This window comes from Centropristis striata, chromosome 23, assembly GCF_030273125.1.
Source record: "Centropristis striata isolate RG_2023a ecotype Rhode Island chromosome 23, C.striata_1.0, whole genome shotgun sequence".
Taxonomy (NCBI): Eukaryota; Metazoa; Chordata; class Actinopteri; order Perciformes; family Serranidae; genus Centropristis; species Centropristis striata.
The window spans coordinates 4,838,241-4,852,757 of NC_081539.1; the positions used below are offsets into that span (position 1 = coordinate 4,838,241).

At 35.1% G+C, this 14,517-nt stretch overlaps 1 protein-coding gene across 1 annotated transcript in view; it reads left to right on the top strand.

The window, feature by feature from the left end:
• LOC131962372 (sodium channel protein type 4 subunit alpha-like) overlaps positions 1 to 14,517 on the top strand; it is a 245,957-nt gene that overhangs the window by 75,201 nt on the left and 156,239 nt on the right. The window contains exon 7 of the mRNA XM_059327367.1: positions 11,186 to 11,277. Coding sequence (XP_059183350.1) covers positions 11,186 to 11,277 — 92 coding nt within the window. The remainder of the gene's footprint in view (positions 1 to 11,185; positions 11,278 to 14,517) is intronic.

The window sequence follows — 14,517 nt, forward strand, 5'->3', positions numbered from 1 at the left end:
TTTACTGTGAAGGTTGCCGAGGGCCGGACCAAAACTCTGAACTAAATTCTGCTCAATATTCATTTCAACACTTTATATAATGCAGTAAATTATCTGGTTTTGAGTAACTCAAATTTAGCAGTGATCGTTATCTCACTTTTCCATTTAAACCACAAAAACAATATAGAGCATGTAAGTTATGCAGTAAACCAGCAAGTTATTAACTTTATGCAAAAAAATGTGTGTTTTTTTGTCTCTTTCTGGTAATTTGGCATCTTTTTTGGTCATTTTACATGTTTTTTGGGGTAATTTTGTGTCTCTTTCTGGTAATTCTGTGTCTTTTTTGGTAATTTTACTTCTTTTTTGGTCATTTTACATGTTTTATTTTTGTAATTTTGTGTCTTTTTTTGGTAATTTTACTTCTTTTTTGGTAATTTTACATGTTTTTTGGTAATTTTGTGTCTCTTTCTGGTAATCTTGTGTCTTTTTTTGGTCATTTTACTTCTTTTTTGGTCATTTTACATGTTTTTTTTTTGGTAATTTTGTGTCTCTTTCTGGTCATTTTGTGTCTTTTTTTGGTAATTTTACTTATTTTTTGGTAATTCTACATGGGGCTTTTTTGATAACTTTGTGTCTAAGACACCTCTGCACTGGTGGCTGCTGCTTGGATACATTTTACTGGGAATGTCACAGATCCAGGACCAGAAAAAAAACTTATTCCAGTCAGCACATATGTTCCCTCCTTAAAAAACAGTGTCAGTTCAGTTAGTTCTGTTTCTTCAATCAGGAAACTAAAACAAACATGAAACTAAAAAGGTGGAGGATCGGCTCGATGAATCCTTTACTCAGTGTTTCTGGAGATAAAAAGAGGAAAGTGCTTCTCTCAGTGACACCCATGCATTTTACAAATTACAGGTTTGAAATGCTCAAGGCTCCTAAACTCACTCAGCACATAAACGGCTGTCAAAGCGTCAATTAAAGCCCCTAAAAACAGAAAAAACCTTCAGTTTCCTGTGAGCGCCGTCAGTCACGTAGTCAGGTGCAAATATGGTTTAACCCTCAAAAAATTCTAACAAAAGGTTTCTCTCTTTGGGTCATTTTACATATTTTTTTGGTAATTTTGTGTGTCTTTCTGGTAATTTTGTGTCTTTTTTTGGTCATTTTACTTCTTTTTTGGTCATTTTACATGGTTGATCATTATCTCACTTTTCCATTTAAACCACAAAAACAATATAGAGCATGTAAGTTATGCAGTAAACCAGCATATCTTCTATATCTTCTATATCTTCTATCTGCCCATCTTAAAAATGACCTTTCTCGTGGTCAGATTTTGGTAAACATTTAGTATGTTATTAAGGACGTCTAATACTACAAGAAAACAGCTGAAAAACCTTTTGTTAGGATATTTTTTAGGGTTAGGTGGGTTTTTTCCATATCTGCACCCGGCTAACGACCCTTGGCGAGCAGCAGCCGGAGAGGAAAGCAGCGTGACCCGTCCACTCCGGTAATTGACTGACTGATGGAAAATCGCTGTGCTTTGGTTTGGTTAGCGATCAGGTGGCGATCAATCACGGGGCTGAGGAGCGGGGAGGCGTGCGGCGAGGGACGCCGGCGGGAAGATAAACGATCTCAATGAACCGATGGGATCAATAGTTGACCCCGCGGCTCGGCTCCGAGGTGAGCGCGCGCCGTAATGAAGCGGTGTCACCTCCACCGCCGGCCGCCCGCCGCAGTGGAGCGCCTTGATGAAGGTGCCCTCGGATGGCGAGCTCGCCGCGTCTGCACCGTTACATAATGTGACCCCGACGACCCGCCACCGAATCCCTCACAGGGAGAAACGACTTTACTCAAAGGACGAATTTACCATTAAAACAGTTACAATCTGCTGCTGGAGCACTTCACCGCCCGCCTGCTCTCTGCAGGAAGCCTCCACATCACTTTATATATAACACATATGTTATATATAATATCTATTTTATATGTAATGTTTATTTTATACATGATGCGACTGGTGCGCTTTACTAAATAGGCCTATGTTTGGGAGGGAGCATCATTTTGTCTCTTTTTTGGTAATTTTACATGTTTTTTTAGTCATTTTGTGTCTTTTGTTTGTCTTTTATGACTTTGTTTTAGTAACTTTGTGTCTTTTTTTAGTAATTTTGTGTCTTTTTGGTAATTGTTTCTTTTTTTGGGTTATTTTGTTTCTTTTTTTTGTCATTTTTGGTCATTTTGTGTCTTTTTTGGTCATTTTGTGTCTTTTTTAGTAATTTTGTGTCTTTCTTGGTAATTTTACATGTTTTTTTGGTCATTTTGGGTCTTTCGTTCGTTCTGTTGTCTCTTGTTGGTCTTTTATGACTTTGTTTTAGTAATTTTGTGTCTTTTTCGGTAATTTTACATGTTTTTTTTGGTAATTTTACATGTTTTTTTGTAATTTTACATGTTTTTTGGTCATTTTGTGTCTCTTTCTGGTCATTCTTTGTCTTTTTTAGTAATTTTGTGTCTTTCGGTCATTCTTTATTTATTGTTAGTCTTTTATGACTTTTTTTTAGTAAGTTTGTGTCTTTTTTGGTCAATTTACATGTTTTTTAGGTAATTTTGTGTCTTTTTTTTGTAATTTTTTGTCTTTTTTGGTAATTTTACAGATTTATTTATTTTGGTCAATTTGTGTCTTTTGCTCATTCTCTTTCTTTCGTTGGTCTTTCATGACTTTTTTGGTCATTTTGTGTCTTTTTTTGGGCATTTTACAACTTTTTTAAACATCTCCTCAGTTTGTTTGACCCATCCATCCTCTAGTGCCATCGTAGTTAAATCACGCTCTATAATAATAACTTTTTCTGTACGTATACTTATATTATAAGTAGTTTTGGTGCTTAAAACAGGGACCATGAGACGGTCTAACAACAAGCTTTCACAGGAACCGTTGAGGTTATGTTGCACTCGGTTACTGACAGAAAAAGTACCAGAGGTAGTTTAACAACTGTTGAACTTCCTTCAACATAAAGTACCAGTTAAAGCTCGTGTGCCTGAGAAGCTTCGATGACTCGGCAGATTTTCTGGAGTTATTAACGTTAACGTCGGCGGAACATGTGTGATGTTAACGAGGTGAATCTATCAGCGCTGGGCGGCCCGCAGAGACGCCGTGGAGACGATGCAGACGGATGAACGAAGCTGCTCGTTTCAGCGCTAAATGAAGTCAGTGGAGGCTCTGATGGAGGACCAATTATCCTCTCATTACATTCACTATTAATGAGCAAACTGAGAGACCAGGAAGGGAGATATTCAGCTGCCAGGGGTCAGTGGCACTGATAGTAATAATAATAATAATAATAATAATAATCATAATAATACTTTTTGTACTGTGAAAATCCCTTGCATGAAGCCTTGCATTAAGTCAGAATAGTAATATATACATATAAATATATCTATATATCTATATGGTAAATTATTTGTATTTTTAATTATCTAAAAATAACTTTTTACTCTTTAATCTTTTTTTTAACTTTTTTTATTCACAGTGTAGAGAAAAAAAGTATAAATATTCACTGTATTTTTATTATATACATTTATAATATATATATATATATATATATATATATATATATATAATACTATAAAAAATCTGTATAAATATTCTCTGTATTTTTACTGTATACATTTATTATGTATTTTTTTCTCTACACTGTAGATAAAAAAAGTAACAAAAGACTCAAGAGTAAAAAGTTATTTTTAGATAATTAAAAATACAAATAATTTTTTATATATATGTATATATATATATGCAGAATATAAGCAACTATTGCTGCTAAACCTTTTATCTTTTTTCTTCTTTTTTTTCATTTAAGTTTGTTACATTTAATTCAGAAAACCGGAAGTTGCCTTAATATATAATACATAATAGAATAAAAATATTAAATTTATATAATACAAATATAGAGTCTATCTATGGTTTGGACAGATTTTTTTTCTCTACACTGTAAATAAAAAAGGTTAAAAAAAAGAGGAAGAAGTTATCTTCAGATAATTAAAAATACAGTAATAGTTTACAGTAAATATCCGTGATTTTTTTCTGCAGATATATATTTTATTTTAAATACCGATATTAACTGTAAATTATCTGTATTTAAAATAAAATATATATCTGTAGAATAAATTACTTAAATATGACAGTTGGCAACTATTGGTGCCGGACCTTTTATCGTTTTTTTCTTTTGATTTAATTTAGAAAAACGTTTTCTGACGCCGCATGAATGCAGCATAACAGCTAAACAGTTCTCTCCTGGTGACGTCAGAAAGGCATTCTGGGAAATGTAGTTTTTAAAGAAGGCAGCTTCAAGGAACGAAGGTCCTCTAGAAAAAAGTAAATAACTGCACACTTTTCCTTTAAAAACACTTTAAATATTCCACCTGCTTCTTCCTCCCATCTGGTTTTCTATCGTCCAGTGGTCACACACACACACACACACACACACACACACACACACACACACACACACACACACACACACACACACACACACACACGCACGCAATGTCAGTAGGTGTGTGTCCTTGAACCAAGGGCCGTCCTGCGGTCAGATGGATCTTTAGGAGGACAGGGACACATAAGTCACCTCTTTAAACACACACACACACACACACACACACACACACACCAAGGATGGAAAACATGTTAAGTGAGTGTGTGGTCGTACTGTACACACCAAAAATACCATGATAGTGGATGTATGGACATACACACACACACGTTTGTTCTACATCTGCAAAACACACACACACACACACACTCACACCCACGCACACACACACAGTCCCTGACACATCACCCCTCTGTGCCCAGGCTTTATTAAAACCAGAGTGATGGCCGGTGAATAGACACACCCCTGCTGACACACATACACACACACACACACACACACACACACACACACACACACACACACACACTAAATGTCTGATTGATGCTCTCCACCCCTCCCACCGAGTCAGGATTCCCATGGAGACAGAGTCCATCGCCCTCCCCTCCCCAACTACACACACACACACACACACACACACACACACACACACAGACACACACACACACACACACACACAGGCCGGGCCCGCCCCTGTGTTACTGATATTGCTGCTGTAATGACATGTTAATGGCGGCAGCAGACTCGTCAGTTGTCTTCTCAGCATTAAAGGTGCAACATTTTATTTCCTCTCAGCTCAATGAAAGCGTCCATAAATCACCACACGTCAGTTAAAAAACATCTGAGTTATTACGATAAAGACTCTAATCAAGGTTATTATAGTTTTAGTTTTAATTTCGTTGTGATTTTTTGTTTTTAAATTCAGTTAGTTTTAATTTTTAGTTTGCTGGTTAGGGTTAATCATTTTTTTATTTTTTTTGGAAATGCTTAATTTATTTTAGTTTTAGTGTTGGTTGTAGTTTTTTTGTAATGGTTTTTTTGTTGGGTGCGAGACTCAAAAAAGTCACAATTAATGTTTCCTTTATTTCCTTTGTCTGATCCATCTCAGCCCCAATACGTTTATTAAGTCATAAAACCAGATAGATGAAATAGATTTCATATCAACCAAAAAGGTTTACGTATGAAAAAAGTTGACAAAGACGAAAACGAAGGAAATTTTCACTATAATTTTAGTTAGTTAGTCCACTCCTCTCAGCTCTGTGTAAACAGAATCAATTATGTCTTCACAGTGTCTCTGAGGAGCAGAATTTAATGTTTTTAACAGGATCTGGTTAGTGCAAACACTTTATTTTAAATGACACATGGAAAATAAAGAGATTCTGACACAAAAATCAACATTTTAACACAAAATTTGGTCACTTTTTATAGCAGAAAATGTTGTATCCGATGATCCATTCAGGGACTGTGGGAAAGTTCACATTTTGAGGATAATGCCAGTTTTTACAGGTTATTTCTGCAATAAACTGTATTTTGGCTGCTTTTTAAAATACATCTATTTTATAAATTGCAGTGATATTAAAGGCCACAGTGAGTGAAATTTAAAAAAAAGAAAAAAATGTCTTATCTTGGTTCAGTTTCCCCTCAAAAACAAGAGAAGAGGTGAGGAGTGACTCATGTATGTGAATTCAGTGTTTTTAACAGGACCTGGTTAACGCTTTATTTTTGGAGAAATTTAAACTCAGACAAACTGATTTTGATGAAATGTCACAATTTCAAGCTTAGATTTGGTTATTTTTTCCTGATGGAAGTGTTTGTCACACATGATTCATTCAAGGACCGTTCTGTCTAAGATAAATTGTGTAATTTTGCCAAATTTAAAAATATTTTTTTGGTTGCGGGACTCAGAAGGTAACTATGGGCTGAAATATGTGCCACCAGAAACTGAATTTGAATTTGAATTATTTGAATTTGAATTGCTTAACTTGAATAATTGCATGAAAAAAAAAAAACTGAATTTGAATCACATGATTTGAATTTGTATTGTTCAATTTGAACCATTGCATTGAAAAACTGAATCTGAATTGTAATTTGAAATTTAATTTATTAGTTTGTAACTGAACATTCAGTTCTCACAATTCAAATTCAGTTTGTAAAATTAAATTTCAATTTTCTGCGACGAAGATACACAGAGCGCCTCTTCGGCCAATCAGCACCTTCGTTTTCTTTTGTAACATTTGTTGCCACCCGGTTGCCATAGCGCCTCTTTGGCCAATCAGCACCTCCGTTTTCTTTTGTAACATTTGTTGCCACCCGGTTGCCATAGCGCCTCTTCGGCCAATCAGCACCTCCGTTTTCTTTTGTAACATTTGTTGCCACCTGGTTGCCATAGCGCCTCTTCGGCCAATCAGCACCTCCGTTTTCTTTTGTAACATTGCCACCCGGTTGCCACTCGCCACGAAACGGAGGAAGAATCTAGACTGGTTTGACCATAGATGAAGCTGGAACGGAACGGACGTGCTGATTGGCCGAAGAGGCGCTATGGTAACCGGGTGGCAACAAATGTTACAAAAAAAAACAAAGGTGCTGATTGGCTGAAGAGCCGCTCTGTGTATCTTCGTAGCAGAAAATTTAAATTGAATTTTGCAAACTGAATTTGAATTGTGAGAACTGAACGTTCAGTTTCAAACCAGTACATTAAATCAATAAAATTCAGTTTTTCAATGCAATGCTTCAAATTGAAAAATACAAATACTAATTATGTGATTCAAATTCAGTTTTTTAATGCAATTAATCAAGTTAAGCAATTCAAATTCAAATATAAATAATTCAAATTCAGTTTCTGGTGGCACATATTTCAGCCCGTAGGTAACATTCAAGGAGGGGAAAGCTTACATCACATCAATATATATAAAATGAATCAGTCCATTAATTTAAAACCCTGAGCGTGTGTTACCAGCTGATCATGTTCACACAGATAACGGTGTGTGTGTAACAGTGAGAGCAGCTGACTGACCTCTCCTCTGACTCCCTGCTGCATGTAAACGGCCTGTTCTGGCCGCGGCGCCCCGCCTCCACTCTAATCCAATCAGCCTGCCAGTCAACGCTGGTGAAATATGAGCCGTAATGGAGGGCCGTTAGCAGCTCGGCGTCAGATGACTCCATCTGACGGGGCCCAACATGGCGTCCGTCGCCTGGCGCCCTCCGGCTCTCGACTCGCTCTAAAGACGAGAGGAGCGGCTCCTCCACAGCTCCGCGGCTCACCTCGTCTTCCCTCAGGGATTACTTTCTGGTTTATAGAATTTTGTCCAATTTCGCATTTTTTTTCCAAATAGACGAAAATAATTTTGGGGATTAATTCGTAATAATTTATATGCTGGACTTGAAATGGAAATATAAAATCAGACAATTAAAATGTTTTTTGTTTTTTTTTGTTTTTTTTAAATAAAACTGATTTAAATGCTGCAATAACATTAATAGTGGTAAAATATTAATATATATATATATATATATATATATATATATATATATATATATATATATATATTAAAATTGTAGTTGCACTCACATAATAATCTGTGCACCGTTGCTGACAAACAAACTAAACTTGATATATGTGCATATGTAATCTATGAGAAAAACCCAACACACATGTGATTTTATCTCTTTCATTTTTATCTCAATGCCAACACCACTTAAAGTGACAGTAGGGAAAAATTGGTTTTAAATGTTAAATTCTAACGTTATTTCAGTCTTCAATAACATTTCAGGCATTTTTGGCTACTTTGTGACAATAAACCAAACAATTTAAGGATGAAAAATATTAAGAATATTAAGATATAAAGTATTAAATATAAGCAACAGCTCTTCAGTTGCACTCACATAATAATTGAGCACCGTTGCTGATAAACAAACCAAACTTAATATGTGTGCATATGTAATCTATGAGAAAAATCCCAACACACATGTGATTTTATCTCTTTTATTCTATTTAAAATAAAAGGTAAAAGTTGAGCTAGTGATGATGCCAACACCGCTTAAAATAACAGTTGTGATAAATTGGATTTTGAATCTTAAATTCTAACCTTATTTTATTCTTCAATACCAGAATATCTTTTTAGGCATTTTTTGCTACTTTGTGACAATAATCTAACTAAATTAAGGATGAATAATATTTAAGATATAAAGTATTAAATATAACAGCTCTTCAGTTGCAATCACATAATAATCTGAGCACCGTTGCTGACAAACAAACCAAACTTAATGTGTGCATTTGCAATCTATGAGGAAACCCCCAACACACATCTGACTTTATCTCTTTCTTTCTTTCCTTCCAGCATGTGTGAAAGTGATTGTTTTATAGCTCCAGCTCTCTGTAAGAACTCACCACAGTATTTTCAGACTTTGTTGTTGTTTTTCTTCTTTTGTTGTATGTTGACAACCGCCACACTGCCCCCTACAGGCTGTTAACAGAGTTTATCAAAGTAGGGAACCTGCAGGCGCTGAGAACCTTTAGAGTGCTGAGAGCCCTGAAAACTATCTCAGTGATCCCAGGTAAGGCCTGACCACCACCAACAGGGGGCGACACGGGACAGAACAAACCCAACACTCGTCATCGTCACGTCGTCGTCGTGGTGACCGTCCTCTCGTGTTCGTCCCATGTCTGCCGTGTCCAGCCCCGCCCACTCCCCGCTCTCTGCCCAATCAGGGGCCCCGGTGTAGTCACCTGATCTGAACTGTAGACACAGAGAAGAAGGAAAAGTCAGATGTGTGAGAGCTGAACACACGACGAGGCCACACTGGAGACGGTTGGTCAAACAATACGCTGACGACTCGCTGCTGTTTACTAAGTCAGTTTCAGGCTCTGGAGATTCTTGTTTTTGGTTTTCATGCAGCTTAATTTAGCTAATTTAGCACAATGCAAATATAAAAAACAAAGTATTGGCAACTCCAGCAGATTAAGTAGCTTACTTTTCCTTTTTTTTAAAAACTAATTTATCAGTAAACAGTTTAATAAAAGTAACAGCTGAGCAAACAATGTCAACTTCACTTCAATAGATTCAATTAGCCTTTAAAATCTTGAATTATAGGGTTATTTTAATCTTGAATAACAGAATATCTGACTTGTTTTAGGCATTTTTCAGTTTTTTGTGACAATTGAAAGATACATTTTTTTAGGGATTTAGTAGTAAAACAGTGAAATAAAAACTAGATTAAAGACTAGATAAATTTGATTAAAAACATGAAAAGACAATAATAAAATATGACAGAATAAAAGAACAGAATAAAGAAGAATAAAATGCAATAAAATGTATTAAAATTCTACAATAACAGTAATGGTGACAGTAAAACAGAGTGAAATAAAAACTAGATAAATAAAAAAAAACATAGAATAGATTTTAAAGACAAAATAAGCATAAGAAATTATTACAATTAAACAATACATATAAAATAGATAAAAATGTTGTGAAAACAGCTTAAAAATGTATTTTTAAAACTAATTTATTTTACTTTTTTAATGCTTAAAAAAATTATTACATTAAAAAAGAAAAAGTTAGATTAAAAACACAAAATAAAAAATAGATTTAAAAAAAGTTATATTAAAAAACACAAAATAAAAATAGTTTTAAAAAGTTATATCAAACACAAAAAATTACATTAAAAATTCAGAATAAAAATAGTTTTAAAAAAGTTATATTAAAAACACAAAATAAAAATAATTTTGAAATAGTTAGATTAAAAACACAAAATAAAAATAGTTTTAAAAAGTTATATTAAAAACACAAAAAATTACATTCAAAACGGAAAAACGAAAATATTTTTTAAAAAGTTATATCAAAAACAGAGTAAAAAAAGTAAAAAAAAAAGTAAAAGTGTCTCCAGTTCCCGTCCTGTGAGCAGCTCCGCCCGCCTGACTCCTCCTCCTGTCCTGGTGACGGTCCCTGGCTGTCTCCAGCCGTCTCCACCGTCCATCTCTCTCTCTCTCTTCTCTTCCTCTCTCTTTCTTCTCTCTCTCCCTCCCTCGCTCTGTCTCTTCTCTCTGTGTCTCTTCTTTCCTTCTCTCTTTCTTCTCTTTCTCTCTCTCTCTTTCTTCTCTCTCTCTCTCTCTCTCTCTCTCTCTCTCTCTTCTCTCCCTCTCTCTTTCCTCTCTCTCTCTTTCTCTCTCTCTCTCTTTCTCTTCTCTCCCTCTCTCTTTTCTCTCTCTCTCTTTCTGTCTCTCTCTCTCTCTCCCTCTCTCTTTTCTCTCTCTCTCTTTCTCTCTCTCTCCCTCCCTCGCTCTGTCTCTTCTCTTTGTCTCTTCTCTCTGTGTCTCTTCTTTCCTTCTCTCTTTCTTCTCTTTCTCTCTCTCTCTCTCTCTCTCTCTCTCTTCTCTCCCTCTCTCTTTTCTCTCTCTCTCTTTCTCTCTCTCTCCCTCCCTCGCTCTGTCTCTTCTCTCTTTGTCTCCTCTCTCTGTGTCTCTTCTTTCCTTCTCTCTTTCTTCTCTTTCTCTCTCTCTCTTCTCTCTCTCTTCTCTCCCTCTCTCTTTTCTCTCTCTCTCTTTCTCTCTCTCTCCCTCCCTCGCTCTGTCTCTTCTCTTTGTCTCTTCTCTCTGTGTCTCTTCTTTCCTTCTCTCTTTCTTCTCTTTCTCTCTCTTCTCTCCCTCTCTCTCTCTCTCTCTCTCTCTCCCTCTCTCTCTCTCTCTCTCTCTCCGTCTCCGTCTCTTCTCTCCCTCTGTGTTGGCTCGTCGTCGCTCAGTGTGCTCACATCCTTCTGTGTGTGTCTGTTTTGTGCTTCTGTCTCCCGGCTTGTTGCAGATATGTGACTGAGTTTGTGGACCTGGGTAATGTGTCAGCCTTAAGGACGTTCAGGGTGCTGCGAGCGCTCAAAACCATCTCTGTCATCCCAGGTGAGGACGCCACGCGATCAAACGGCTGGAAGGACCAACCAGTGGCTGTGTTTGACATCTTCTTCTCCTGCATACTGTCTGCTGAACAAACCCTGGCCCTTCAAAATAAAACACTCGGAGGCAGTATGCAGAGAGAAGGACTGAGTGGACATCAGAGGTTCAGCAAACAGCGACGACAACAAACAATAATAATAATACAGGAGAGAAAATGGCTCATAAATGTCTCACTTTTTAATTTAAATCAAAGCTGAATTCACAGCTGTAGTTGAGTTTGTGTTAATGATGAAAAAAGTTCATGCAACTAGCTGATTTTACTGCAAACATAACTTACATTAACAAGACAAAATTATGAAAATAATAGATAAAAATTAGTAATTATAAAAAATAAGACTATAAAATGTATTTAATTGCTACCATAACAGTAAAAAAGTAGTAAATATAGTGAAATAAAAACTAGATTATGAATTGAGATAAATTACATCTACATTTGAAAAAAAAAATTGATGTGAAAGCTACAATAACAATATTACTAGTTAAATACAGAAAGGTTAAAAAACAGATTTAAAACTGTATAAAAAAGATTTTAAAGACAAAAAAATAATAAAACCATTAAGAAAATATTGTAAGATAATATACAATTGATTTAATTGCTACCATGACAGTAATAAAGAAGTAAATCTAGTGAAATAAAAATATAAAATCAGATACATTGCATTAAAAATGCAGACGATTAAAAATATAAAAATAAAAATTGATTTAAATGCTACGATAACAAACATATATAGAAATTAGATAAAAAAGAAAGGGCAAAACAATAGTAAAAGAAATTAGAATAAAATACTTTAAAATAGGTTTAAAATTTATAATAGGAGTAAAGATTAAAAAAAAATAGATAAAACAGACAAAACAACAATAAAAACAGCAACAACCAAATTGGAAAAAAAACACAAACAATTAATTAGATAAAAAATGCTACTGTAATATTAATATTATATTTAAATGCTACAATAAAAATAGATATAGATTAAAAATAGATTAATAGATTAAAAGGAGATCAAACAGATCTAAGAGACAAAAGATAATAAAAATGATGTCAATAACATGCAATAATATAGATTTAAATGCTAAAATAACAATAATAATATTAATAATAATAGTAATAATACTTTTGATAATAATAAAGATAAAAAGAAAAAAAAACAACAATAAAATAATGACAATAAAACACAATAAACTAGTTATAAATGCTACAGTTATAGTAAACATAGTCAAACAGAGTGAAATATAAACCAGTTTTTATATGTTTCTATTCCTCCATGAGACAAATATTAAATCATGTGATGTATTTGCTGGCTGACCCCTGGATGTTCCACTGTGCATGTTAGCATGCAGCGCTAACACGTTATCAGCTTGTGTAGCACCCAGTGATGTCATAATGTCCTGAAAATATAATAACACCTGAAAATGTTTTTTTTTAAATTGGCACCTTACATGATCGAAAATATAATAAAACCCCAAAATTTAATAATTTGACCAATGATACAACTGCATGTCTGACAGATTTATATTTTCATAACTTAAAAAAAAAAATTGTACCAAATATTTAATGGATTTCAGTGATAATTCTGACTGATATTGTAATTAGGGATGGACGTTTGGAAGAAACCTGCAAACTCGATTATCTATAACGTAAATTATCAATTAACAATTGGTTGATCTGACATTATTCATGTTACATTATTGGTAACCACCCTGATTGGTGGATCTGAGATAAATCATGTTACATTATTGGTAACCACCCTGATTGGTGGATCTGACATTACTCATGTTACATTATTGGTAACCACCCTGATTGGTGGATCTGACATTACTCATGTTACATTATTGATAACCACTCTGATTGGTGGATCTGAGATTAGTCATGTTACATTATTGGTAACCACCCTGATTGGTGGATCTGACACGATTCATGTTACGTTATTGGTAACCACCCTGATTGGTGGATCTTAGATTAGTCATGTTACATTATTGGTAACCACCCTGATTGGTGGATCTGACATTAGTCATGTTACATTATTGGTAACCACCCTGATTGGTGGATCTGACATTACTCATGTTACATTATTGATAACCACTCTGATTGGTGGATCTGAGATTAGTCATGTTACATTATTGGTAACCACCCTGATTGGTGGATCTGACAAGATTCATGTTACATTATTGGTAACCGCCCTGATTGGTGGATCTTAGATTAGTCATGTTACATTATTGGTAACCACCCTGATTGGTGGATCTGACATTAGTCATGTTACATTATTGGTAACCACCCTGATTGGTGGATCTGACATTAATCATGTTACATTATTAGTAACCACCCTGATTGGTGGATCTTAGATTAGTCATGTTACATTATTGGTAACCACCCTGATTGGTGGATCTGACATTAGTCATGTTACATTATTGGTAACCACCCTGATTGGTGGATCTGACATTAGTGATGTTACATTATTGGTAACCACCCGGATTGGTGGATCTTAGATTAATCATGTTACATCATTGGTAACCACCCTGATTGGTGGATCTGACATTAGTGATGTTACATTATTGGTAACCACCCTGATTGGTGGATCTTAGATTAGTCATGTTACATTATTGGTAACCACCCTGATTGGTGGATCTGACATTAGTGATGTTACATTATTGGTAACCACCCTGATTGGTGGATCTTAGATTAGTCATGTTACATTATTGGTAACCACCCTGATTGGTGGATCTGACATTAGTCATGTTACATTATTGGTAACCACCCTGATTGGTGGATCTTAGATTAGTCATGTTACATCATTGGTAACCACCCTGATTGGTGGATCTGACATTAGTCATGTTACATTATTGGTAACCACCCTGATTGGTGGATCTTAGATTAGTCATGTTACATTATTGGTAACCACCCTGATTGGTGGATCTGACATTAGTCATGTTACATTATTGGTAACCACCCTGATTGGTGGATCTTAGATTAGTCATGTTACATCATTGGTAACCACCCTGATTGGTGGATCTGACATTAGTCATGTTACATTATTGGTAACCACCCTGATTGGTGGATCTTAGATTAGTCATGTTACATCATTGGTAACCACCCTGATTGGTGGATCTGACATTAGTCATGTTACATTATTGGTAAATTAGGTTTTGTTACTTTTTCGATCAGGTTAAGTCAAATCTTTTTGTTGCATC